Source organism: Penicillium mononematosum (genome assembly GCF_028829835.1).
Source record: "Penicillium mononematosum strain IBT 11891 chromosome Unknown utg000005l:1.0-9366267.0:1.0-9372171.0, whole genome shotgun sequence".
NCBI classification, from domain to species: Eukaryota; Fungi; Ascomycota; class Eurotiomycetes; order Eurotiales; family Aspergillaceae; genus Penicillium; species Penicillium mononematosum.
The window spans coordinates 983,446-1,007,989 of record NW_026643275.1 but is presented as its reverse complement, the minus strand read 5'-3'; the positions used below and the strand labels follow the sequence as shown (position 1 = coordinate 1,007,989).

Below are 24,544 nucleotides of genomic sequence, written 5' to 3'. Positions count from 1 at the left end.
GCATGGCGGGAGAGGGATGGTCGTCAACGGTTGGAAGTTGGGGGCTTGGTGAGGGGCTCCTTCTCCGACGGTGCGATCTGGTCCTTGATCACCGCCAGCCTCACTTTTTTTTTCGAGGTAGTGGGGGAGCAGGTTAGCATTATTCTATTGAGCGTGGCAGAATCCCATTGGGCCAGTTTGTGCAGACATCCACAGCAGCGGACAGCAGATGCAGTCAGAGATGCAGTATGACCCACACATGTCCCGCGTTGGAGAGATTCGACGTCCGGCCATCCCCCCCACCATATCGGCAACCACAAAGGGCCTGTTATTGTCAAATTCCCGGCTTAGCGCGTATCACGGCGGCCATACTTTCACCGCGAAGCAATGTTGGGGCGCTGATACTCAGAATTTCCATGGCTTGTCATCATGGGCCCCTCAACCCGACCGTGTGATCCATCTCTTTCGGAGTTATATCTGGAGTGCATACAGTCATTTGGAAGGTTTCTATTGGCCCTCAGCGAGGAAGACTGCCGTGTGATTCACCTTGAGCAGGTTAACCTTTCGGAGATATTGGAAGAGTACGGAAGGACCAAGATATGGGGTGATCAGGCCAAAGCAGACCTTCCAGCAAGAGCTCGTGGCTCTTTGGATGACACACTCCGGCAGGACGATGAGCTCAAATGTTTGGTGCAGGCCATCCTAATGCGACTGAGAGCACTCCTCAGCCAAGGCAAGTCGCATACTTCGAACACTTGGGGCTTTGTCTGACCTTGCTTTAGCAACGGATATCGCTAGAAGGAAGTATGATCCCGTCGTCGGATCAGACCACGACTCGATTAGTAGTGTCAGTGCTGATTCTGATTCTGATTCAAATGGCGATGGCGAACATCAACCCCATAGGATGCCAAAGATTCGTCTACTCGTCCAGCAGATGCTGGAGCAAATCCGATCACTTTATGAGCTGTCTGCTTTACTACGGCGCCCCAAGATTTCAGACAAATATATTCGCTCCGTTAACTCAAATTCAAAAGGGGCCACTCTAAATGACCAGGACAGCTTACCACTGGATGTCTCGTTCAGCCACTACGACGAGGGCCATATAGTCGAGAAGGTGCTACAATGGCGCGGCTTGGCCAAGAGCGGGCGTTGTGTCGAATTCGAGGACGAGGACGTTGCTCCAATGGGACAGACATTGACAGACGATGGTGTCGAAGACATTTTGTGGTTCTGCCAGCGGCTTTCTGGAGCGAACACAAGACGTCGAGAGCAGCTTCAATATTGGACTGATCATCCGTATGATCCCAAGCAGGACACATCCAACGTGGCCCCGCTTGAAACACAATTTCAGGTGCCAGTGCCAGTCCACGGCAAACAAGTGGAAGAAAAGGAACCACTAAGCCAACCAGCCATATTGAACCCACCAAACCTCGATGTCTCGCGAAAAGGGCCGAAGTCAGTCATGTCGAAACAAAGTTTCTCTACAGCTGCTGTCTCAGACATTCACGATACAAAGACCAATGTTCGGCCGCGGACAGTCTACGCGCCCACAGCCATTGGCCAAGGGCGGTCCAATTCTGTCCCACATCCCCCAAAGGCGGAAGATGGAAAGCTGACTTTTCCATGTCCGTACTGTGGGATGACACTCGAGTCTAGCGAGATGCAGAACAGGGCGACTTGGAAGTGAGTTACACCTTAGTTCTGCAACCTCAGTTTCATCATCTGACCCCCCCAATTTATAGGCGCCATGTTTTCCGCGATCTCCGCCCCTACGTCTGCACATTCGAAGATTGTGCAAATGCCGGAAAGCTGTATGTCAGCCGGCACGACTGGATATATCACGAACTTCAGATTCACCGGCGCAAGTATGTTTGCAAAGAGTGCGATAAGAGATGCCCCAGCAGGAAGGAAATGTCAACACATCTTCGAGAACACTTTGGGGAATCTATTTCGCCAGCCCAGCTGGTCCTCATTCTAGATCTCTGCGATCATCAGATCGACGTATCAGGCGCCAACGAGAAAGACACATGTCTCGTCTGTGGTGAGGAACTCCAATTGTCGACATTGCAGGGGCATCTTGCTGCTCACATGGAGGACATCGCCCTTTTCATCTTGCCCAGTGCCTATGAGGAGGAAGAAACAGGAGGTTCGAGAGCCTCAGTGCAGGTGGCGAAACTTGAGTCTAAAGGCACAAGTAGCGGTACCGATTCAGAGGCAAGCAGTCTCGCCTTTTCTACAGCTGGAGACTATGGGCAGACTCCGGCCGATTTCTCTAAGCTCCTCACTAGCGAGGAAGCGGGGTATACCTCAAAGTTTTCGTCTTGGAGAACAACGGATGAAGATCAAGAATTGGAATCGATCAAAGCCATGGTGACACGGTTAGAAGACCCAGATCGAGACGTGAGGCATGCTGCCGTTCAAGCTTTAAGCGATCAAACGACCTTACCAGACGAGATATTCAACACTAGACTGGACTATCTGAACAGTCTAATTCACCTTCTTGGTGAAAAGCAGGACTACAAGAAGTTGGTCTTGCTTCTGGGCGGTCTCTGGGACCGTCGTAATCAGATGATCAACTGGTCGCCCGCTAAGACGCTTCAGCTGGGCCGCCGCTACGTCCTGGCCCGCTATCTGGTGGGTGAAATTCACAAGGCCGTGCGCCTGGCCGAGGACATTTTGTATAAATGTAGCATTGTGAACGGTGTTCTCCACTGGAGCAACCTGGAGATATCGACTCTTGTGTCGCAGCTGTACACCGGTGTTGGTACGCACTACCAGTCCGCGAAGAACGGCCAGCCGTTGGCGAGCAGGTACTACAAGAAGAGCGCAGCCTTGCACGAGAGACTGCTGTTCCTCTTCGCCAACCCGTCCTGGGCCGAAGAAGAGAACGATTTCAACAGCGGTAAAAGCACAGATGACTTAGACATTGACCTAGATTTGACCGACACGACCAATGGTGCCTCCGTCTCTGACGGCGAGCATGTCCGCCAGCACCTGTTCCTGCTCAAGCTTGCTCTTCAGCGCCTCGGTGACTGGCCTAAGGATTACAGTGAATATGAGCGGCTGAACGCCGATTTGTTCCTACGGTTCGGAAACGAGTTGAAGGATTTTGAGGGTGTTGATAAATGGAATTTGAAGGAGTTTGGCGGGGGCAAGGCGTCCAGCAACGAGGATATGCTGGAACTGGGGTTCAAGTCTTGGGTTTTTGATTTCAGCATGGTTGGAAAGGACGTTAAGGAAGAGCTGTATAGAGTTCCCGTCCGGAACGTATAGTTGATGTCTAACTGACTATGCAAAATCATAGCTGAAGAATACGATACGAGAAAGCTTTTCAAGTCTTTAAAAGAGATGTACTGCATCTTCGAGTTAACATGATGGTAATAAAACCTTGCAGACCGCAAGCTCAACCCCTCCGGACCAACAATTCTCGCCCTCCCTGAATTCCACACATCCAGTGGTTGTTAACGCCGAGTACAGATATAGGATAACGGTATGAAAAATAAGGATATCAGGATAAGCCTAGCATATGTCAGTCCCAATCCTAATTCTCTCAAGGTAGCCTGATAGCATACCTCTTCATTGTTGTTGCCTGTTCAATGAACTCTCTGCTTTCTTTAATCTGAAGAGTCATCAAGCCTTGTTGTATCTTGCTGTTCTTCATATCAAGTAGATGTTGGGTTTCAGCGAGAAGATTACCCATCTCCGCTCGTATGTAAGTGTACTTCTCCATCGTCTGATCTAACATTTCGAAGTCATTTGTGGATGATCCTGTTTTTGCCAAACGCAAATCGAGTTTCAACCGCCGGCATTCACCGTCCAGAGACGAGATGTAGCGAAGAATAGCACTTTTCATCCCTTCTTCATCAAGTAGTCCATCAACTGTGTGGTTTTCCTCATCCGAATCTTGTAGGTCTTCCTCGTACTGTGTGCCTTGACGGGATAGTCTTTGTAGACTGAGATCTTCAAGCTGGTCTTTCAGTGTCTGTAGGCGATCGAACCATGCATTCAGAGCATATGATCGTATAAGGCCGACAATCCCTGTCGTCCCCTTGGGTGTATCAGCTTGATTCACAAGAACATCATTAGCGAAGATTTCTACGTCTTGAGGCGTAGTCCGTCGAGATGTAGATTTTTCAGTGGGTTCACCGTCCCTTTGGTCCCGATTTAGACAGAATTCGTCGAATGACTTCGTACTTTCCTGCTTCCTCAGGGGATCAAGAAAGACATGAGGATCGTTGCCTGCACTGTCTCCATATGCATCGTTTCCATCAAGGTCTGGATAGGGTGGGAATAAAACCAAGACTACCGAAACGGATAGATTAGTAAAACATGCTCTTTCCATACCGTTGTGCAGACGGAGCCATTTATCCATACCTTGTTGAAATTCGGGGTTGAGGCTGTCGTTTACGACATGAATAGTAACATGCTGTAGAACGTCTAGGCCGTTTTGCGAATATCGTTCCCTTGGTCACAAAACATGGTATCATCCACGAAGCGTTGCCGAGCAATGCGACGATTTAACACTCGGTCCTGTAGTGCCAGCACTTTTGCACGTAGGTGTCTTCCAGTAGGCATTGTTCTATCGTCCTCGGATTGATACCCTTGCACATATATCGTTCGCGGCACATCGACAGAAAACGTGATAGGACGATCTTGATCATGGTAGATGGACTTGGCAACCGAGTCTCGAATCGTGAGGTCTTTCGCATGCTCGACGTTGGCAATAGAAAGTCGCCCTAGGTGTCTTTTGAGGATTTGTAGGTTTTTCTCGTTCTCGAATGTGCCGACAGATGAAGGGATCTGATCGATCTTTGTGTTGCAGAGCTTATAAATTCCCGTGCTCTTTTCAATGTCCTTGAATGACGTCCCGATATGGTTACTGAAGACATTAGGGTCTAAAGAAAGCCCAGTCCCTAACGCCTCCATGCTTAGGCAAGTGATGTGTTGTGCGCAGATAATGCGACAGCGACGGCGATCCTCCGAATCGGGATGCGGGGCGGAAAGATGCGATTCTAGCTCTCTCATGGAATCAGCGTCTGTCCCATTATATTGACGATTCAGCATAACCCGATCGTTGTCGCCGATGTCCATTACGAATACTGGAGAGGACAGAAGAGAGATCTGAGAATGATAAGACAGGGTATGAGGGCTGTGTTCGGAGAAACGCCAGATTCGGTCGTATCGCGAATATGTCAACAAATGATCATAAGCGGGCGACAGAGTTTGCAAATATTGATGGTAAAGCCCCTCGGGTGTGTTAGGAAGCCATGCTGAAAGGACTTCTCCCAGCCTTTGCGCGGTGGGATTCTGGGGACTTGGCCCATTGGGAAATTGAGAATCGTCCATAGAAACGAGATGATGAAATTTGGGAGCGAAAATGCGAGTAGAGGTGGAGAATGAAGTCTTATTTAAAAGAAACCTTTGGACCGCGCGCCTAACGATATCACATTTGGACAACATATCACGGTGATGCAGCATGGGTGCGTGCAGATGATAAAAGACGGTGTGATTCACCAGTTGAGGGGTCAGTGCGGTAATCGCGTTAGTGTCACCTGTTTCTCCTCCAGGGCTACATCCTCCTACATAACTTGAAGATCTAGACCGTTTGCCAGCACAACATAGAAGTACTACAAGGGTCGAGTTAGGCGCCTCTGATCGAGGGGAAGGTTGCATCCCATTGAAATTGTTATTCATAGGACTTCTTAGCGTGCCTATCTATCATCCTCAATTGTTGCCTTTCTAGTTTATACCGCTGTTCTATATATAAATCTTCGCAAAAATGGTCAAGGTCTCTTTATAAGTTTCAAATGGTAGTTTTGCAGTCTACACAGCTCTTTCGTATATTAGTCCCACTTGCAATATGGGCCGGGATGGCATAATAAAGCACAGTTGCCCTCAGCCAAGTAGCTATCTTTCTACGGCAGTCCAATCGATGTCGAGGTAATCGCATTGGGAGCTCTAAATTACCCGTATAATGATCGAGTTGTCGTCTGATCTTACCCTTCCTTTAGGTCTTCACTTCTGATAATCTCTCCAACTTGCCCTTTACAGCAATCGGCTAGCAAGCAATCCGCCGTGGGGCTAGGTATATCCCCTTCTATAACTCGTAAGATAGTTTCCTATACACATTTACTTCTACTTTATCGTATACTAGACTGAGCTTGCTGAGAGCTAATCACTTAGCATCCTATCATACCAGTTGGATAGTAGCAGTATTGAGCACTCCAGCTAATTTTATCGTTCTAGACTGATAGGCTGGTAAAGGACTAAGGCCGCCCGTCAACGGCATAAGCACGTAGTATCCAAGAGCGGGGATATACTGCGAATACTAGTCTGCGGGGTCGAGGTTATGCATGCGGCTGAGAACCATGGACATCAGGATACGAACTAACGGTTGTCTTCCCCGTATGATAATCAAGCCACTAACTAACTAATCGAAAGTTAGCCCGACTTCAACCAGTTAGAGGCTAGCAGCTGCATGTCTAGGTATGTTTGAAGAAGCTAGGAACCAAACCCAATGCTACTGTCTCTATATAGCTCGCTCGGCTATAGTTGCCACTCTAGATATGAGTGGCTGACAGGAGTGGGATTGGAACTCTCCCCACATCTCCAGGCTAGAGTGTACACCAATCGGCAGATTTACTTGAGTACATACATTTAGCGGTGTTTTGAAATAGGGTTCGGGGAATAATGTCTTTGTCTATAGGGGTAGTGAATCTAATTTCAATTCATCCTATACTAGAAAATACACTATCTCCTTCTCCTCGCTCTTAAGTTTCCCCTCAAGTCTAGAATTCCATCTCCGCCAGATCTAAACTTACATAACTGATCATATTGAAAAAAATTGTTGTGGTCCTAAAGTCTGACCCCATTCCGGACTCAACACCGACAGAGGTTACATCGCATCAACTATGACCGGGGTAATAGAGTCCATTTTTCGTATTCACTTCTTAGCCTACTTGGCACACATTAATACGAGCTGCAGTTCATATGGCACTCAGATAGGCCTCCTACTTGATTTTCCATTGGATACAACTTCTTCGATCCCTCGTGACGGACGTCCAAGGAGTAAAAAGCGCGTCGGCTTATAGCATCTCCAAACATATAAAGCAGCGATCTGCCCCAGCTCGACTCATTTCTCAACAAACCCTCACTTTCACAAACAGAATAACTTGAAACCCAATTCCACCATGAAGCTCCTTATGATCACCACCCTCCTGGCCTCTCTCCTTGTCTCTACAGATGCCACAGTGGTCAAGGCCTACAAAGGCACCTCTTGCAAGAGTGCGAACTACATTGGCTCGGTGAGCGCCTGTGGAAGCACGGGGCTATCACAAAACTACAAAGTCCAAAGTCTCTCACTCAACTTCCAAAAAGCAACAGCCTCGTTCTATCAGCAAAAACCCGATAAAAACGGAAACTGCGTGGGCCCCCGTATCTCCAAGAACTCCGATCAGACGTGCGTGAAACTTCCTACGGGCTGGGAGCGATTTGGCTGTGTGAAGATCCATGGTGGCACTTGCTGAATATCGGAGCTTACTTCCAAGGTTGCTCAGGGCTTTGAGAAATGTCTTTTATGAGAAAATTTGTACTCGTTTGCCTGTTTCTGTCCATTGCTAGTTCCTAGATGGAGTATTTCGGAACTTGGTCGGTCAATGTATGGTAGTTCGGGGATAAGGCATATCAAGGACATGTTCGCTCTCTGCTTTTGAGATTTGAATTCAATATCATCGGGTAGTTCCTAGCCATTGAGGCTCCCCGGCCTGGCAGTTATCGAGAAATTCTTTTGTCACGTCAGAATCATGGGATAGGCATTCTGCTTCTACCCAGCCTCATCTCGGGAGCCCTGGAGGTTAATTCTCGCTTAGGTAATACAAACGCCAAGTCTCCAGGTTCCACCCGCACAGCCCTAAGTGGACCTCGAAAACTTCAATTACCATATAAAAAATGGCAAAAAAAGAAATCTCAAGTTTTGTTTTTAGGAATAGCCGAACGCGGGGGTCGAACCCGCAGCCTTAAGATTAAGAGTCTTACGCTCTACCGATTGAGCTAGCCCGGCCGGGCTGTTGAAGGAGGACAGTTTTGATGATACTTTTAGCTGGTGGACGAAAAATCAAACACCAAATTTGCTAGCGTATACAGAGTACCGAGTTGTATTTAGAATATTCTGCCACTTCGTATCGCGGATTATGTAGCTTCCTTATCTACTAGTATCACTTTTGAGATCAGCCTAGTAATCATATGTCATTGTTTGTGTGGGTATGTAAATTCCAGTTTATTCTCCGATTCTTGATCTCGGATATATATAATTTGGCCCTGGCATACCTAGGTACCTAGGTATCCCTAATTTATTTATGTCATGTAATGATCTATAAAGTAGTATGCGCTCATGCGTCCATTACTCAGATACCGCGCCAGCAAAATACCAACTAAATCAACTACAGTACGAAAATAATTGCCTGAGGCGCGAAGATACAACAAGGGGAGTCGACGAGAAACTCCACACCGGACAGAGAGAAACAAGGGCAGTGACAGTTCTAGTAAATGAAGCGTCCAGTCTTCAGCTTTGTAGGAAGACCTGCAGCTTTCAAACCCCTTTCAACTATAGCAGCAAGAATAAGGTCGGACCCTATAGCCAATGCCAACTCATGTAGGTCTAAAGATAGAGAACAACATACCGGGTGGTCCAAGCACCGATGCCGCAATTGGCAATGGCTCTTTTGTCTCCGTCACGACAGAATTGTATGGAATATGACCAACTAGATAACCGATGAGTACTACATCAAGAATATCTTTGTGATTGCCTACCTATAGTCGTGAGCTCTGGTCCCCGCATCATCGGTGACATTTTCAATGATGCATACCCAGTAAGGATAGAGAATGGGCTGCAAAAGTTCTGGTAAATAGATTTATTCAATAGATGTTAGGATAGGTAACTAACGGTATATCTCCATCGCGATAGTTTGGTTCTCCTCCTTCAATTGGGAAGACCATAATCGAGATTGATTCTTTCGAGTTGGCCTGGAAGATCTTCTCGAGAAGCCAGTGTCGGTATATCTCGGAGCGTCGCCAGTACGTGTCGCGTTCCTCGATGGAGATGTTTTTGGAGATGCCCCTAGCTCAAAAATGTTAGCGATTTCGCTATATAATCTTCGAGAGAAAGTGAATTTAACCCACCACTGCCAATACATAGCTCTATGAACGAATGGTGGCTTGCCATACTCTTTCTTGTATTCGTTTCTGAAATCTTGCAAGTAGTGGTATGAATCCCGGTAATATGGGTAGCCTCCAGCCTGTGAGTATGTTAGCAGGTATTTAAGAATATTATGAGGAAGGTAGAGACATACAAGCTCGAGATACCCCGCAATATCGTCATGATCCGGACCGTCGGGACAATCATGTTTCCAAAGCTCGGCGAGGGAAACTTCTTGCCTTGTAACCCCGAATGCGGTTTCAAGACCGTTTACAAACGTGTCGATTAGACGAGATTGTGCTTCGTTTTTAGTCGGAAGATAATCCCGATGGTATAGGATTCTGACAGGTAACTGCACCTGAGTGAGTACGAGTATAGTATCAATATAGGAGGTGTATTTACCTCGGATGGGGTGCGAAGTAGTGTTGAACTTCCGTACCACACCGCAATAAACTCGGAGAACCTGGAAAGATCCCTTCCAAAAAATACAGGCATATCAAATTGTCTGAACCAAGCCACGTGAGATATTAGCGTTTCCAGCCTACATAACCTTAAAGGAATACAAGACTCACGGGAATTGACCGCTAACCCCATCAGTATCCATGATACCTGTTGACGGGCGAATCGAAAAACACCCATTGTACTGCGCGGGCTTGCGACCGCTTCCGTTTGCTAGTGTCAAGTTAATAGAAAATTCTTATTCTTCATGCTTGCAGGATACGAACTGTCAGATCCGAGCGAAAAGTCGAGCCACGGGTAGGAGCCTATCCCCGCAGCACTCCCATTGCTACTGCCAGAAGGAACCTGATATCCATCACCACGCGGATTAAAAGGGGATGTGAACTCAACGGCTTCCTTGGGCTCTTCGCGCATAAACATGGCCTGCAACTTTGTTTTGCCCACGATGATAGCTCCAGCGTCTATGAGGACCTGGACACAGGCCGCATGCTTGGTTTTTGCTGGGTAAAGTCTTTCCCACGCTCGGTTACATAGTGTTGTTTTGTGCCCGGCAATATCTATATTGTCTTTCACGCTGATTCTGGCACCATCCAGCGGGCGCGATTTGGATGGTTTAAAGTAGCAACGGGAAGGTACGATGGCTCGTCCATCAATGCCGGCCTCGGATCGATCGAGCTTGACTAGAGTAAAGCAAATGGTCAGCCTAGGTACTGTTGTATCGTGATAGAGAATACATATCTTCCTGAAAAGTCCTCTGAAGGCTTGAATGTGCCCATGAACGTTGCGTTGAAGTCGGTATAGATTCTCCATGGCTGCCAAGTCTTTTCACTTGCGAGGACGTATGGTCCAGATGCAAACTGTAGCTGCTGAAGCATTTTCGATGAATATGTGCTTCTCTGTTTCCCAGTCAAGCAGCTCTTGGAAGGTACTGGGGTCAATGTGAAGGTCCTCCCGCTTGCTTCCGTAGAAAATAACATTCGTGAGGAATTCTGACTGAAAGACATCATCTTGGTCTAGGATTGTGGTGCGAAAATTGCGGAGGGAGGACTGTGAGATTACTTGTCCTGGCGTGGATCGGTAAACGAGGGCCAGAGCCGTGTCGTCCGTATTTTTAGAGCCCAGAAAATTCTGAAGAAGTCAGCGTAGGCCCTTGGAGCATGTAGTGCCAGATTTGACATCAGGATGTGGGATCAAAAGGTACTGGACCTCGCCCACAGTAATACAACGTTTCTGTTCCATGCTGCGAGTTTGTCTTTGCAGTATAGGAATTTGGATATTGGTTTGTGTTCGGCCGATCTGAAAATGGAAGAAGACGCTTTCTAGCTGTAGTGGTCCAGCTGGAGCCAGTAGTGAGATTGGGACTCGAGTATTTTGTATGGGAAAGGTTCACCCGTGGACAACAAAGAAAAGACATGCCCCGCTTGAGTGGAGAAGGTGCGCTAGTACAGTTGCGGCCCGCAGTGGACCCATCGGTTCGGACGTTGGTGGAGTACCTAGGTATGAGGCTAAATGGTAGAGAGATATCGTCTAAAGGACGGAGGTATACGTAGCCGACTATTCTTGTTAATATCAATGAACTATTCATGGATGCACCTACTACGTATCCTATGTATCTTAGCCACACGCAATTATCTCCAAAGCTGAAAATGTCCGCCATGTCTGCGCCTATCAAGGATGCCAAACTAATCCCAAGATATGTTTTCCATTTCTGCCGTATACAAGTCGTCGACCAAGAATCAAGTCATCGAGGTTGGCTTCTCAAGCTCAGTAGCATCTTCAGTTCTCCAAAGCGACGTGACAGTCTTCCACTGTGTATAGAATCGGAGACCGTCTTTCCCGTAGAAGTTGAGCAGTCCCGTTCCAGCGACACTTCGCTTGTTACCAGTGAAGGAGAACATAGGAAGGGGAACGGGGATGGGGACATTAATTCCAACCTGTCCAGACTCAACACGCTTCTGGAAGTGTGTTGCGCTAGATCCGGACTGAGTGAAGATCACTGCGCCGTTGCCCCATTCGTTGCTGTTGATAAGGTCGATCGCACTGTTGATTGTATCGGCTTCAATGCAAAGCAACACAGGACCGAAGATCTCCTCTCGGTAACATCTCATTTCGGGTTTTACCCCGGTGATAATAGTCGGACCGACCTGTTAGATTGACGTGTTAGCAAGACGGTTCATATTTTGAAGTCAACACGAAAGATTTGGGACTCCCATACCCAATTTCCATTAGGGAAACCCTCAGGTTTATAGCCCCGGCCGTCTAAGGCGATAGTAGCACCCTCCTTCTCCGCACTAGAGATGAGGTCTACACAGCGATCTCGGCTCTGGGGTGTGATTAACGGACCCAGATCAGATCGCGCGTTAAACCCACTTCCAGCCTTGTATCCCTTGGCATTCTCAATCAATTCAGGGAGCCATTCGCGCGCCTTACCAACCGTAACCAAGACGCTCAGCGCCATGCAACGCTGACCGGCCGCTCCAAATGCAGCACCGGCGATGGCATTTAAAGCATGCTTCTTATTACTATCCGGCAGAAGGGCCGCATGGTTTTTAGCTCCCAGATTCGCCTGCACACGCTTCCCGTTCGCAGTACCACGATTGTAAATATACTCTCCAACTTTGTTCGACCCAACAAAGGAGATAGCCTTGATCTCCGGTGCGTCCAAAATAAACTCAACAGCTGGTTTCGAACCATGGATGACGTTCACAACACCCGGTGGAAAGCCCGCTTTCTTACATAGTTCAGCGATGATCATAGAAGCACCCGGCGCACGCTCCGTCGGCTTTAGAATCAGGCAGTTGCCAGTCACAATGGCAATAGGTAGACTCCAAAGAGGGATCATGGCGGGGAAGTTAAATGGGCAGATGGCTGCGACGACTCCGAGGGGAGACGGTAGGAACGGGTCTCCATATCCTTGGCTACCTCTAGGACCTCGCCGGGGAGCTGGGTGGTGATTCCGCAGGCGGTTTCGCAGACCTGCAATCCGCGGAGAACATCGCCCTTTGCGTCGGCGAAGGTCTTGCCTTGTTCTGTGACGATGGAAATTGCTAGGGAATCCATGTTTTCGCGGACCAAGTTGGTCAACTTGAAGATCATTTCCTGTCGTTTCATAATGCTGGTGTCTCGCCAGCCGGGAAATGCGTTTTGGGCTGAGATCACTGCTGCTTTGCACTCGTCGAGAGTTGTTTCCGGGACTCGAGAGACTACATCATTTGTTGCGGGGTCATGGACCTCGATCCAGCTTGTTGTTCTGGAGTCAACGAGTTCATTGTCGATGAAGTTTTGGGTATCATGGATGGTGCCAGGCTTGTGGTCGCCTTTGTAGTCTAAAGTAAGGAGGTGAGTTTGAGACATGATTGAGTAGGGAGAGTAAGTGATTTCCAACGACATGGGAGGGCTATCTATTTAAATGAGGGAAGTGCGGGGAAAAGTCCGAGATCATGATGTTACCTTTAACCCCGCAGTTATACATATAACAGTTGAACATACTATATCCCGATACCTCGATGATATTAAATAGGACTGTTGGTGTAGTCTTTATCTGTTTACTAGAGGTATATAGAATGTACTTGGCAGATGATTCCCGCATATAAGTCCCCAGGTGTGAGATGTACCAATTATATATAGCCCTGGAGAAACATACCAGATCAAGATGTATTCTGTTCACTTCCGTACATACCTACATACCATATGTACGTATAGATCATAGATGCTGTTTACCTTTCCAACGAGTCATCGATCATACGGCATTCAACCTTAGGGATAGTGGAGTATTCCCCAACCAATAGAAAGTAGAGTAAATGTCTGTCGACAAATGCATTGGCCCAATCAGGACCTCATCAATATCATAGAATTCGAATATATTTGCAATTCAACTCAGTGGAAAATTGGCCACCTGAATCGTCTAGACAGAGCTTTGCACAGAAGGCCGCTGGGGGGGTATGCTACATGGTCATCATCGAATCAAGTTAAAAGAAGAAAAGAAAAAGAAGATAGACAGGATCTATATGATGTCTATGCTCGTTCAAATGACACGAGACCAGACCAGAAAAGTCAAACATGAAGTTCATGAATCGGTCGCATGGATAATACACAACTCCTTTGCATGCCAAATGCGTCGGCGCCGCACAACATCCGCGCCAAAGGTATCCATGATACCATCATCGTTGTAGCGGCGAGGAGCGGAATCACCATCATCGAGAGACGGACGCAGGAGACGAGCTTCCTCGACGCTTGCACCGAGCTCATATTCGCCACGGCAGAGGACCGTGACACCGATGGAGGCACTGGTGGACTCTCCACTTGCCAGGATAGGGAGTGCTTGCTGCAGCATGCCGGTCCACACGAGGCGACGGGTTAGATCTAGGGCGATGTTGTTTGGTTGGTGGCGGAGGCTGGGTTGGAGACGGAGAAGGGGGTGGATGGGGCGCGAGGAGCGGTTGTGGACGGTGACATTTAGGGTGAGGAGGTCGTCTGTCTTGACGCGGAAGCGTGAGCGACCCGTTTGTTCCACTGCATCGGAGGGTGAAGATGATGGCGAGGTCAGAGAGAATTTCATTTCCACATCTTCGAGGCGCATAGCTTCGACCATACGGTTGTTCAGTCGGATGTTTCGAAGGTCAATGGATCCCTCACGGCCTGTGGCAGGTTCCTTCCAGCCCCCCAGAACTCTCTTGAGGAGCTCTTCCCGGAACCAGAAGGCTTCGCGAGAGGCCGCCTCGGCTTCGAAAGAGAGTTTGTTGGCGCTGACGACGAATTGTCTCCGAGTGCCGGTGTTGACGACGGGTATAGAGGCATGTGGGTTGTCTAGATAGACGCGAGGCAAAACCAGAACAAACCGACAGACCTGCCCGGGTTGGAGGTCTCCGTCGACAGAGTACTGGCCCTCGGGATTATCGTTGGTCGCCGTATTCGGAAGAGTAGCCATTGTTTGTTCACTTACGCGCAGCCACACCGACAAAGGACTCGGCCAGGCATTGCGCAGGTCAAGCAGTACAACACAGTGATCAGGCCCGTAAGCCCCGTTGCCGAGACGCCCGAGGACTTCCGAGAAAGGGTCGTTGTCAGTGGCGGAGAGCAACGCATCTGGCTTCTGTGTAGAGTCGACGGGTGGTTCAATATGGTTCTTCCAGGCGAAATCGCCGCTGAACGGAAGAATGTCACAGCGGGCAACCTCAACGCTCGCATTGACCGTGACTGTCAACGGCACAAACAGTTGTCGGGTATAGAATATATCAGGCAATTCACCCGGGGCTGCCCCAACGCAGGAGTAGTCGATCTGGACTGTTGTCTCCTGTAAACCAGGCTTTCCAAGAACGTCGACGGTAAAAGTTGCCTTCTGGCCTGCTGCAATCGAACAGTCACTGGGGTCCTGGCCCTGCCGACGCCATCGCAAAGCGGGCTTAGCTGCTAATTTGAGCTCCAGCTCGTAGATCTCGACTGGCAACAAGTCCTTGTTACTCAGTGCAGACTGTAGCTGTCTGGTGGTTGAATCCTGGAAGGTGAACAGGACAAAGTCCACGGGGCACGAAGAGGCATTCTGAAGTGTAATGGTGAAGGTTTTGACTTCACCTTCCAGGACCATCATCGCCGACTGCGATAGAGACATGGACTCGATTACAAGTGACGGCTGTTTGGCAATGACCTTGACTTCACATGTTGATGTTTCGGGACCTTTCTTGACGTCAACCTTCCCATCCTTTGAGGTCGTTGAGCTCCAGGAAACCGGGCGCTCCGTAAGAGGCTTCTTTGCCCCCAGACCTGTTCGCTTAAACTTGACCTCAGGCTCAGGTTTCCAGAATGTCTTGAAGATGGGGAATCTTCGCGTTCGACAGTATCGCACTTTCACGACACATCCCGTAATCTGAAGGCTGCCTTCCCCGTGGGCGACGCCAAGAACAGTGATATCTTGCACAGAGAGGGGAGCGATGACAAAATTCTCTGCCACTGCATCAAACGGCACACCGCTGCTCTCTAAGCGCAAATGTTCAATCTCGATCTCAAATTCGTATGGGTTTTGCAAAGTCACCTGGAATGGCGCAGGTTCATCAGCGACAGTGAGCATTTCCAACGCCTTGCTAGTAGGTTTGGCGAAGGGATTGTACAGGAACGGATCCTTTTTCGCCTTGTCCGAGCTTGTGGTGACTGCATCCAGTTCCGTTTTGGACCGTCGAACAGGTCTTTTAGGATCTGGCAGTGACAATAACTGGACATCACGAACTAGGAAGTCATCCCAATACTCTGCGACCATATCTGAAACACCTAGTCTGCTGCTTGCGCTCACGGTGCGCTTAATGTTGTTTAAGAGACGAACTTGTTCATCTTGTGGGAGATACGGTGGTGATCTGTATGCTTCACCCAGCATCATATCCCCCCCGAATAGTCTGCAAAAGCTCAACTGTGAAACGGAGAACTCCATTGAAATCTGGAAGGGCTTCGCAGCAGTTGATGCATGCTTTCAAGACATCAATTTTCAAGTTCAGATCACCGTAACGATCAAGAACTATATGTCGAAATGCCCGCTCGGCAATACTAACAACCGAATCATATTCAGTGCTTTCTTGAAGCCCGCCCACACTAGATAATTGGCTTTGTCTCTTCTCCCATTCGTAGAAAGATGAAGGTTGAACACCGTAGATTTCCCCGATTGTCGCAAGGAGGAGACGCACACTTGACTCCATATTCCCGGGGCCTGTATCTAAGGCATTGACATCAAATGCGGTGTCGCTGAGAGAGGCCAACCCGGCGGCAGGATGAATGCCCACCTCCGCAGCACCAATTTTGCGTGCTTGCACTAGACTTGGTACCATTACCGAAAGAAGTTCACGCAGAATAAATGCTTTCTTTCTAGGCAGGTCAAGGATATTAAGGACAGCAACAACGCCAACAATGATGGGAACAGCGTCAGTCGCAGGTAAGTCGGCGCCAGGGGCGAGCGGCAAAGCCCGGTATAAGAAGTTAGCAATCTCGGACTTCCGGAGCAAAACAGTTCCCCGAGGAAGCTCTAGCTGGAGCAATGGAACCAAGGGTTCATTCATCACGACGTGCTTCAAAGCATTGTCATCCAAGGCTCCGTCGCGAACGCGAGCTGACACCATCAGCCGCGCTAATCGAATGACCGTCTCCGAGAACACTAACTGTGGGAGAGGTTCATCTGTGATGTTGGCGGCGCGGGTATAAAGATTTAAGATGTTGTTCGAGAGATCTGGCAGGAGATTGGCTAGGTTGTGCAAAGAGATAATCCTATTCCCAGCGCTACTAGGGGTTACTGAGTCGCGGGAAGGCTTGGAAGATTTGTCCGCAACAGGGTATAGGACTGATGGAATCTGGTAAGAAAGTAAGCAATCTGGCACACATACCCAGGGTATTTGACGGCGTTGTTAGCCATTCACATACCTGGAAATCCATGCCTGCCCACCCAAACATCAGCAGGCAAAGAAGAATTGTTTCGAGCGCTTTAGCATGCCAAATGTAGTCGCTGCTCGCTCGGGCATTATTCACCGCTTCAGTCAGTTCCTTGAGGGCATCGGGCCACCTTCCCGCCTGCAGGAAAAGAGTTCCAATGATCACCCCGGCACGACCCTTGATCCGGTTCTTAGTCCTGTCAGTAGCACTCATGCCACTGACAGACATCCGGTCGCGGCTATGCTCCTTTGGGGATGCTACTGAAGGTGCTCTGCTGCCCGAGTTTGTACGACTGGATAGGTGAATTGCCCGAGTGATTTCATCAAAGGTTGTAGGGGTCTCGTGATCGCTAGGAGCTGGGGAGCTAGCGTTGGAGCTCAATGGAGTACCATCCTGTGTGCCATGTGGGCTCGATGGTAACTGTGCGGGCAGAGTCATGCGATTCAAAAGTCGGTCGACGGGCCGTGGCCGATGTTCTGGGTTCCGGTGCGGGCCCCATGAAGATGCTTTAGGTGATTCGATCGACGGTATGCTTTGAATGGTCTTTGCAAACTCATCCAATTCGGAGAGCAGAACAGACGTAATGTCGCATAGAACTGTCTTCATTGTCGTGGCCTTGGAGGCCTGGGGCGGAGGAACCCAAAGGACATTATCCGGTCCATTTGCGACCTTATCCAAGCCATGGTGATCAAAGACCAAGAGTTGGTTTACCAAAGCCCGCGGGTTTCTCTCCTTCACCCCATCGAGCTCTTCCAATAATTGATCTAGTCCCTCCGGAGTGGGGTGCTTCTCCACGTCGCCGGTGCTCTCGGGCAATTCAGACCCATCTGCGATCGCAATGATCACCAATGGCTCTCTGTATAGTTCAAAAGGAAATAGTTCGAGATGCGAAGTCGGAGGGACCGAGAAGGAAAGGTCATAAAGAATCAGTCCGGTAGGAAATGCTAGCGGTGAGAACATGTCTATGACAAGAGTAGGTTAGTATACACGCTAGCAATATTCAGACTTCTCGCGATCATGAGCAGGGCATACTTCTGTTTGGCCGCGCATCGGGACTAATATCCCCTAGTCGAACTACATTTTCAGCTTGTAGTCGGGCAGCGAAGCTCAAAAAGCGCGAGCGCTTGATCTTGCCGATGGGAAGGAGGAGCGCCCTGAAGCGCACAGGCGCAATTGGGGACAGAGGGTCAACACCCATCCTGTCAGTTGAGAGTGATTGATTATATTAAGCCCACATCCACACAATTACCTAGGCAAGCTTCCGCGTCATGCAATAGGGGAGATTGCGGCAGACTGGAGGAGAAGCGGGTCCGGGGTCTCCTATGAATGTGTACACACGGAGATGATACTCGGGACAAAGGCGGAGAGCGGTGGCAATTCTACAACTGATAAGAAAGATAAGCCCGACGTAAACTCCGCGGTCTCCAACTATCTGCCCTCATCCCACCAGATATTCTTACTTTGTTGCGTATTTTCTTTGTCTTTGCTGGAATTTATACTCTGTTCAGCGTTCTACACCTTCTTTTTTCCTCGACCCCGACCGAGCGCTTCGATCTGGTTGAACAGTCCCCCGAGTTCACAATCTCCACGGCAGCCTAGACAGCCTCGATCCGATCTTGTTGTCAAAACTCATCTGCTTTCATACAGGGGTGTATATGAACTGCCCTGTCTGCTTAAGATAAACGGCTTGTGCATAATCAGATAAAAGAATACATACGCGGCAAGATGGCTAATGTGGATTTCAACGCGTTGAAGGCCCGGACCATGAGGTCTGGGGCCGATGAGGAAGCTGTGACGGTCGATACAAGAGGATTGATTTCGAAAGTTCTTGCTCGATATTCCGGGAAATGGTAAGAGCTGTGTGTTTTTTAGTCTTGAGATCTAAATATTAACCTACTTGTGAACAGGACGGTCCTCCGAGAAATGATTCAAAATGCCGCTGATGCCTCTGCAACGAAGGTAACGATCAAGTTTGAGACCCTTCCATCTACCACAGTACCGTCACCTTCATCGAATGATCCCACCGCACATTTGAAGCATACCATCGCCAACCACACTCTTCGGCGTGTTCTAATTTCGAACAATGGCGCTCCGTTCAGTGAAAAGGATTGGGCAAGATTGAAGCGGATTGCAGACGGAAACCCAGATGAAACAAAGATCGGCGCGTTTGGAGTAGGCTTTTATAGTGTTTTCGATGATTGCGAGGAGCCGTTCGTGTCTTCTGGTAACCAAGCGATGGCCTTCTACTGGAAAGGGAATGCCTTGTTTACCCGCCGACTGGACCTCGGCGAAGCCGCAAGTCAAGACACCACTTTTGTCTTAGACTACCGCAATGATTCCTCCCCGGTCCCATCGTTGCTGCAGCTATGTCAATTTTTGTCGAGCAGTTTAACATTTGTCTCATTGCATGAGATTGAACTTTGGTTAGATGATTGGAACCTTCTACGGCTATCAAAAAAGACGGCTCCAAGTGTCGATGTCCCGATTCCGAGAGACATTGACACTAAAACTGCAGAAGGTTTGATGAAAATTGTCAATGTCACTCGAGAAATTGCGCAGGTTGATGCTTCATGGATGCGAATTGTGGAATGGAATCCCAATGCAAGCTTGTTCCGCCTTGATAATCTCCGAGACACAACCAGTTCGCTAAGGAGTTTCTTCTCGAAGTTCACGCAGGGTGCAACCGAGAAACAGCCCAATGCTCAGAAACCGGACCCTGAACGCCAGGAAGACTCAGGCAACATGAATACCATGCTCTCAGCTTCGGTCTTTCTGCATATCAACACAGCATCACTCCAACCATCTATTAGTAGAGATCTGAGCAAAGAATTGGAACGAGCCACACGGAAGCCTCCACCTAAGAAAGCAACCCTCGCAATTCTGACTCCTTCTTACGATGCCAACATGGCGACTGGAGCGTCCTCATCGCAGTCAGAAATTCTTTCGTCGATCTTACCCTCGAAAGCTGGAAAAGTCTTCATTGGGTTCCCTACACAGCAGACGACTGGCTTGAATGCTCATGTCTCTGCTCCGTCTGTCATTCCCACCGTGGAGCGAGAGAGCATAGATTTAAACACTCGGTACATCAGCAAATGGAATCTCGAGATGCTACGGGCAGTTGGTATTGTTTGTCGAATTGCGTGGTCCGCAGAGATGGCTACCATAAAATCAAAACTCACATCCAAGGTTGGACCATCACGCTCGTCTAAGATTCGGAAAGAAGACATTGTGGATGTACTACCAGAGGCTATCCATACTGCAAATCAATTTGCATTCCGTGAATCTACCCCATCTTCTGTTTTGGGACAGACGATCGAAGATGCGTTCTGGATGTGCAACAGAAATGCCTCTATTGAGGTCCTCTCTACCTGCGGTGTCATACCCAGTCACCAAACGCGCATCGCACCCAAAGACCTGAGCTTCATGGACTCAATCCCTGCTTTGCCTGAAGATTTTGTACAGGGCGCTAAAGATTTCGTCAAAAGGCTGACAGATTTCGGATTGGTCACGGAAATAACGGTATCAGACATCAAGCGCGAGCTAGAGTCTAATACTTTGCGATCCAACCAAGTCCTTGAGTTCATCTCATGGCTTGGCCGTAAAACGGTCGCTGGTCAGCTTGATAGGTCTTCGGTACAAAGTCTACTACGCGTAGCAGTGGCTAATGACGAAGACAAAGAAGGGGTTCCCACACGTTTGATCATCTTTGCGGACATCACTTGTTATTTGAACCCTCTGCGCATTCCAGCGGACCTGCCCGTACCACCTAGCGTGATACCTTTCAGGTTCATCAAGTCTTTGGACAAGCATGAACTGGAGGCACTTGGCTGGGTCGAGCTGCAAATCGTTCCTTGGCTTAACTGGATCGTCAAAAATTGCGGAGACCGCAATATTTTCTCAATAGATCAAGATATCACGCAGTCGGCCACCTTTTCGGGCCAGGTATTGCCTGTTTTGTCAAAGCAGTGGGAAACTCTGAGTCAAGCTTCAAAGCAAGGTGTTGTTGCAACACTTCAACCCCAGACTGTAATCCCCACAAAACTCGGGATGAAGCAGCCTACGCAGACATATTTCGCTTCCGTGCGTCTCTTCGACGATCTACCTGTGGTTCATGGCCTGAATGGCGTCAAGGAGAAGATCCTGGTCCAACTTGGGGTTCGCAAAACCGTGGAGCTTGGTGTGATCTTTGATCGTTTGATCAATACCCCAACGTCTGGTGATGTAAAGGGTCCTGCGTCCAGGAAATGGAATCACGTCGATCTCATTCGCTACCTCGCCTCTGTACGAGAGGACATCCCTGCGAACGACATCCAAAGACTAAAGGGGACGAGTATCTGTACCGCCGAAAGTGGGAGCAGCAGCGAGGGCACACGTTACAAGATTTCCGAGCTTTATGAGCCGAAGGATGCACTCAGAGCTCTCGGCTTACCGATTATCGAATGGCCGGGCATTTATACCAGCAGCAGCAATGAGGGTAAATTTCTTACGATGATGGGCCTCAAGAGTTACCCATCAGCCGCTGAACTCGTACGGCTCATGTCTGCCGGGAGCACAGAGAAAGATAGCCGATCAAGCAAGGCTCTGTCGTATTTCCTCGGCGAGTATTACACAAATGGGTATGCTGCATTCGAGATCAGTGCGGTGACAGTGCCATTCCTTCCTATAGAAGGATCGGATAGCTTGAGCGTTCCGAGGAAGTGCTTTACCGATGAAGGTGCTGCCTTATTCGGTTTCAGACTTCTCAGAAACAATCTCCACCCCTATGCCTCCAGACTAGGAGTCAAGCCTCATCCTCCGATGACGGACTGTCTGCAAGTCCTCGCGAAGCAGCCCCCTACTACCCAGAGGGATGCGCGGATTATATTTAAATACTTGGCAGGACGGGTAGCCGATCTAAGACAGCAAGATATAGACCGCATTGGCCAAGCTCCTATCATCCCAATCCCCATCCGCGATCAATCAGAGAAGGGAGTCAAACACCGGCTTGTAGCCCCTAGGCTGTGCTATCTTGGGAATGGGGAGGAGTATAAGGACATATTTGACTTTGTTGATTTCGGACAGGAGGCGAATCTCTTCCTCATGGCCGTTGGCTCAAAACGAGAACCAACTAAGATTGAGATTGCACGCATGCTGGTCAAAGAGCCCGCTCGTATATCTGCTGCATTCCAAAGCCCCGAGAAATACCTCATGCTTCTAAGGACACTCGCGGAGAACCTCTCCACGCTGAAGAAGGATAAGGATCTTTTCGTTGAGATGCGGAGAGCAAAATTCCTTTTTGCCAGTCGAGACATCCCGCCCACTGCATCAGATCACGGTGGCAAAGAAAAGTCGTCTATGAAGGAATTACATGATGAGGAGGACGATATGGGCATCAAAGAATGGAATCTCGCCTCTGCCAAGGACATTGTCGTGGTAGACGATTTCCAAAGTTTCAACCTCTTCAAAGAACACATTCTCGCCGCCCCGCAAGAAGAGGCATTGGAGGACTTTTACGCTGCTCTTGGGGCTATATCCTTAAGTGGGCTTGTTGAGGAACAACCACGAATTGGCAGCATCGCCTCTAATCAAACCCCTGCACATAAACTGGAGAAGTTGATCCTAGAACGTGCGCGGCTTTTCTTGCATGATCAGCCAGCAGACTATGTTCTGCATGGAGCCCGATGGTTGGAGCATTCCTTCAAAGTCCAGGTCGTGACTTCGATTAGTCTTACGAGGTCGCTGAAGGGACGACGGGTGTCGCACACGCAGAAAAAGAATGCGATTGTCGCAAGGCTGACCTCGGGTGCGGGGTTGTGCATCTGCCCTGATCGATACGACCTGTATGAGATCAGTCAGTCCTTGGTGCAGTTGATTTTGAAGCGACCGAAGCTGCACTCGACCCTCACATTGGAAATGCTGTTGAAGACCGATCTCTTAGAACTCCGGGCTCGAGGTTACAACGTGGAACGTATTCTGAGACAGAAAGCCCAAGAAGCTCGGATCGCAGAGGATAAACGCCAAAAACAAGTCGAGGAGGAGAGGCGTATCTTGCAGGAGAGAGAAGCTGCCTGGGCGGCAGGTCAAGCCCAGCGTGACTCTCAGAGGGCCGAGGAAGAGAAGGCCGAAGCACAGGCGCAGAATGCGATGCCTGGTGTTTTCCCAGAGTCGCCGAAAAATAACAAGAGCTTGTCAGAAGAAGCACATGCCGTTCCTCCAGAGACAATACCGGAGCGACCCAGTCGAGGCTTGTTTGCCAATCTGTCGAAACGGTTTGGCTTAGATGGTGGAAAGTCTGGTTCAAACTCCAGCACTGAAGAGCAATCTCGTTCTCTGCTTCCCGAGTCTTCCACGCCTCCACCACCGCCTTACTCTCCCAATGACCCCCAGGCTCAGCAAAAGCGCCCAGAGCAACCTGTAAATGCCAATTCACCGCACCGGTTGAATTCCGAGCTTCTTTCTGCCGTCCAAGCATGTCGGCCTCACGGATCGTCCGACGTGTACAGTCGCCCAGAGACAAACCAAATTCAGGAAAGCAAGTCCTACTGTGACGAGCGCCCAAGCCACGACCTGGAATTCGTCGCCACGCTCCCGAACAGTGGCGTGAACGTCCTCTTCACGAAGACAGTCACCGAGCGATCTGCCTTCCTCGCGAAAAACCGCATAGGGTTCAACATCTTTGCTTCGGTCCTCCTTGACTGTGGCACGATCTTCTCGATGCGGGCCGACAGCCTGACGATCTTCTATGACCCGGGCGGCAAGACGATCGCATTCAACCGCGCGGGCAGTATTTTCTGTAACTACTTTTACTTCCAGTCTCTGCAGGAGCAGGAGCTACTCAAGAGCGCAAGCCCAGATCGCACCGATGCTATCGTGTATTGGTGGGTGATTCTGTGCCACGAGCTGGCGCACAACTTGGTCGGAGATCATAGTTCTGCGCATAGTTACTACACAGAGGGCTTTGTGGCACAATATTTCCCCAAGGTTGCTGCCAAGCTCGCTTCGCTGCAGGTGCCAGCTCCAGCTTCTCAGTCTGGACAGTCTTGATGTTTCTGCCTTGTTCAATACCCTCTAGTCTCTCTGTTCGAATGTAAAGTGCATTAACCTTGTTAGCAATTTCAGTTCTTTTTGCAAATATGTGAGTCCTTTCAATGATGCCTCCCGTAAAAAGGAATTTCGGTAAAAAGCAACGTGTCTATGATCTATTACCGTATGTTGTAGGATTTTCATCCTCGTCTACATAGGAAGCCATAGGTAGGGCGACAACTTGACAGGTATTATGCACTCTTTAGTCAACTTTTCCTCGTTCTATACAGTCTGACATTTCCCGTCTCTTTCGGGCTAGCGTTATGCATAGTTCATTGACGTACCTAGGTATATACAGATGGGATGAGACAGCCCAGTAAATGTGTTTTATCTATAGGCCTGATTTCGGGGCTATATATACCTGTTCTATCGTTAAGGGGCTTATAAGAAGTACATATGATGTATTACATTATTCTTCCCACGGAAATGCCTCTGTTTAATGACCCC

At 49.0% G+C, this 24,544-nt stretch overlaps 7 protein-coding genes across 7 annotated transcripts; 3 read left to right on the top strand and 4 right to left on the bottom strand.

The window, feature by feature from the left end:
- Window positions 1-883: 883 nt before the first annotated feature.
- Window positions 884-3,252, top strand: N7519_008511 (C2H2-type zinc finger protein; the record flags this gene model as incomplete). Its single annotated transcript, XM_057295287.1, has 2 exons — window positions 884-1,662; window positions 1,722-3,252. 2 exons carry the CDS (start codon window positions 884-886, stop codon window positions 3,250-3,252), a joined length of 2,310 nt encoding a protein of 769 aa, XP_057143169.1.
- Window positions 3,253-3,529: 277 nt separating this feature from the next.
- On the bottom strand, window positions 3,530-5,070 carry N7519_008510 (uncharacterized protein; the record flags this gene model as incomplete). The annotated part of the gene is made up of 3 exons (XM_057295286.1): window positions 3,530-4,281; window positions 4,324-4,442; window positions 4,580-5,070. 3 exons carry the CDS (start codon window positions 5,068-5,070, stop codon window positions 3,530-3,532), a joined length of 1,362 nt encoding a protein of 453 aa, XP_057143168.1.
- Window positions 5,071-7,169: 2,099 nt separating this feature from the next.
- On the top strand, window positions 7,170-7,505 carry N7519_008509 (putative secreted antimicrobial peptide; the record flags this gene model as incomplete). The annotated part of the gene is made up of 1 exon (XM_057295285.1): window positions 7,170-7,505. One exon carries the CDS (start codon window positions 7,170-7,172, stop codon window positions 7,503-7,505), a length of 336 nt encoding a protein of 111 aa, XP_057143167.1.
- A 1,011-nt stretch (window positions 7,506-8,516) lies between these two features.
- Window positions 8,517-10,870, bottom strand: N7519_008508 (amidase; the record flags this gene model as incomplete). Its single annotated transcript, XM_057295284.1, has 11 exons — window positions 8,517-8,608; window positions 8,658-8,738; window positions 8,788-8,864; window positions 8,921-9,094; window positions 9,157-9,272; window positions 9,327-9,530; window positions 9,575-9,677; window positions 9,745-9,844; window positions 9,898-10,311; window positions 10,471-10,759; window positions 10,808-10,870. The coding sequence occupies 11 exons, from the start codon at window positions 10,868-10,870 to the stop codon at window positions 8,517-8,519; spliced, it is 1,713 nt and encodes a 570-aa protein (XP_057143166.1).
- Window positions 10,871-11,367: 497 nt separating this feature from the next.
- Window positions 11,368-13,021, bottom strand: N7519_008507 (CoA-acylating methylmalonate-semialdehyde dehydrogenase; the record flags this gene model as incomplete). The annotated part of the gene is made up of 3 exons (XM_057295283.1): window positions 11,368-11,775; window positions 11,847-12,508; window positions 12,532-13,021. The coding sequence occupies 3 exons, from the start codon at window positions 13,019-13,021 to the stop codon at window positions 11,368-11,370; spliced, it is 1,560 nt and encodes a 519-aa protein (XP_057143165.1).
- Window positions 13,022-13,697: 676 nt separating this feature from the next.
- Window positions 13,698-18,233, bottom strand: N7519_008506 (TRAPPII-specific subunit TRS120; the record flags this gene model as incomplete). The annotated part of the gene is given in 4 exon segments (XM_057295282.1): window positions 13,698-15,975; window positions 15,989-16,956; window positions 17,027-17,997; window positions 18,068-18,233. 4 exon segments carry the CDS (start codon window positions 18,231-18,233, stop codon window positions 13,698-13,700), a joined length of 4,383 nt encoding a protein of 1,460 aa, XP_057143164.1.
- A 527-nt stretch (window positions 18,234-18,760) lies between these two features.
- N7519_008505 (histidine kinase-like ATPase domain-containing protein) lies at window positions 18,761-24,058 on the top strand (the record flags this gene model as incomplete). The annotated part of the gene is made up of 2 exons (XM_057295281.1): window positions 18,761-18,885; window positions 18,943-24,058. The coding sequence occupies 2 exons, from the start codon at window positions 18,761-18,763 to the stop codon at window positions 24,056-24,058; spliced, it is 5,241 nt and encodes a 1,746-aa protein (XP_057143163.1).
- Between the last annotated feature and the right edge of the window lie 486 nt (window positions 24,059-24,544).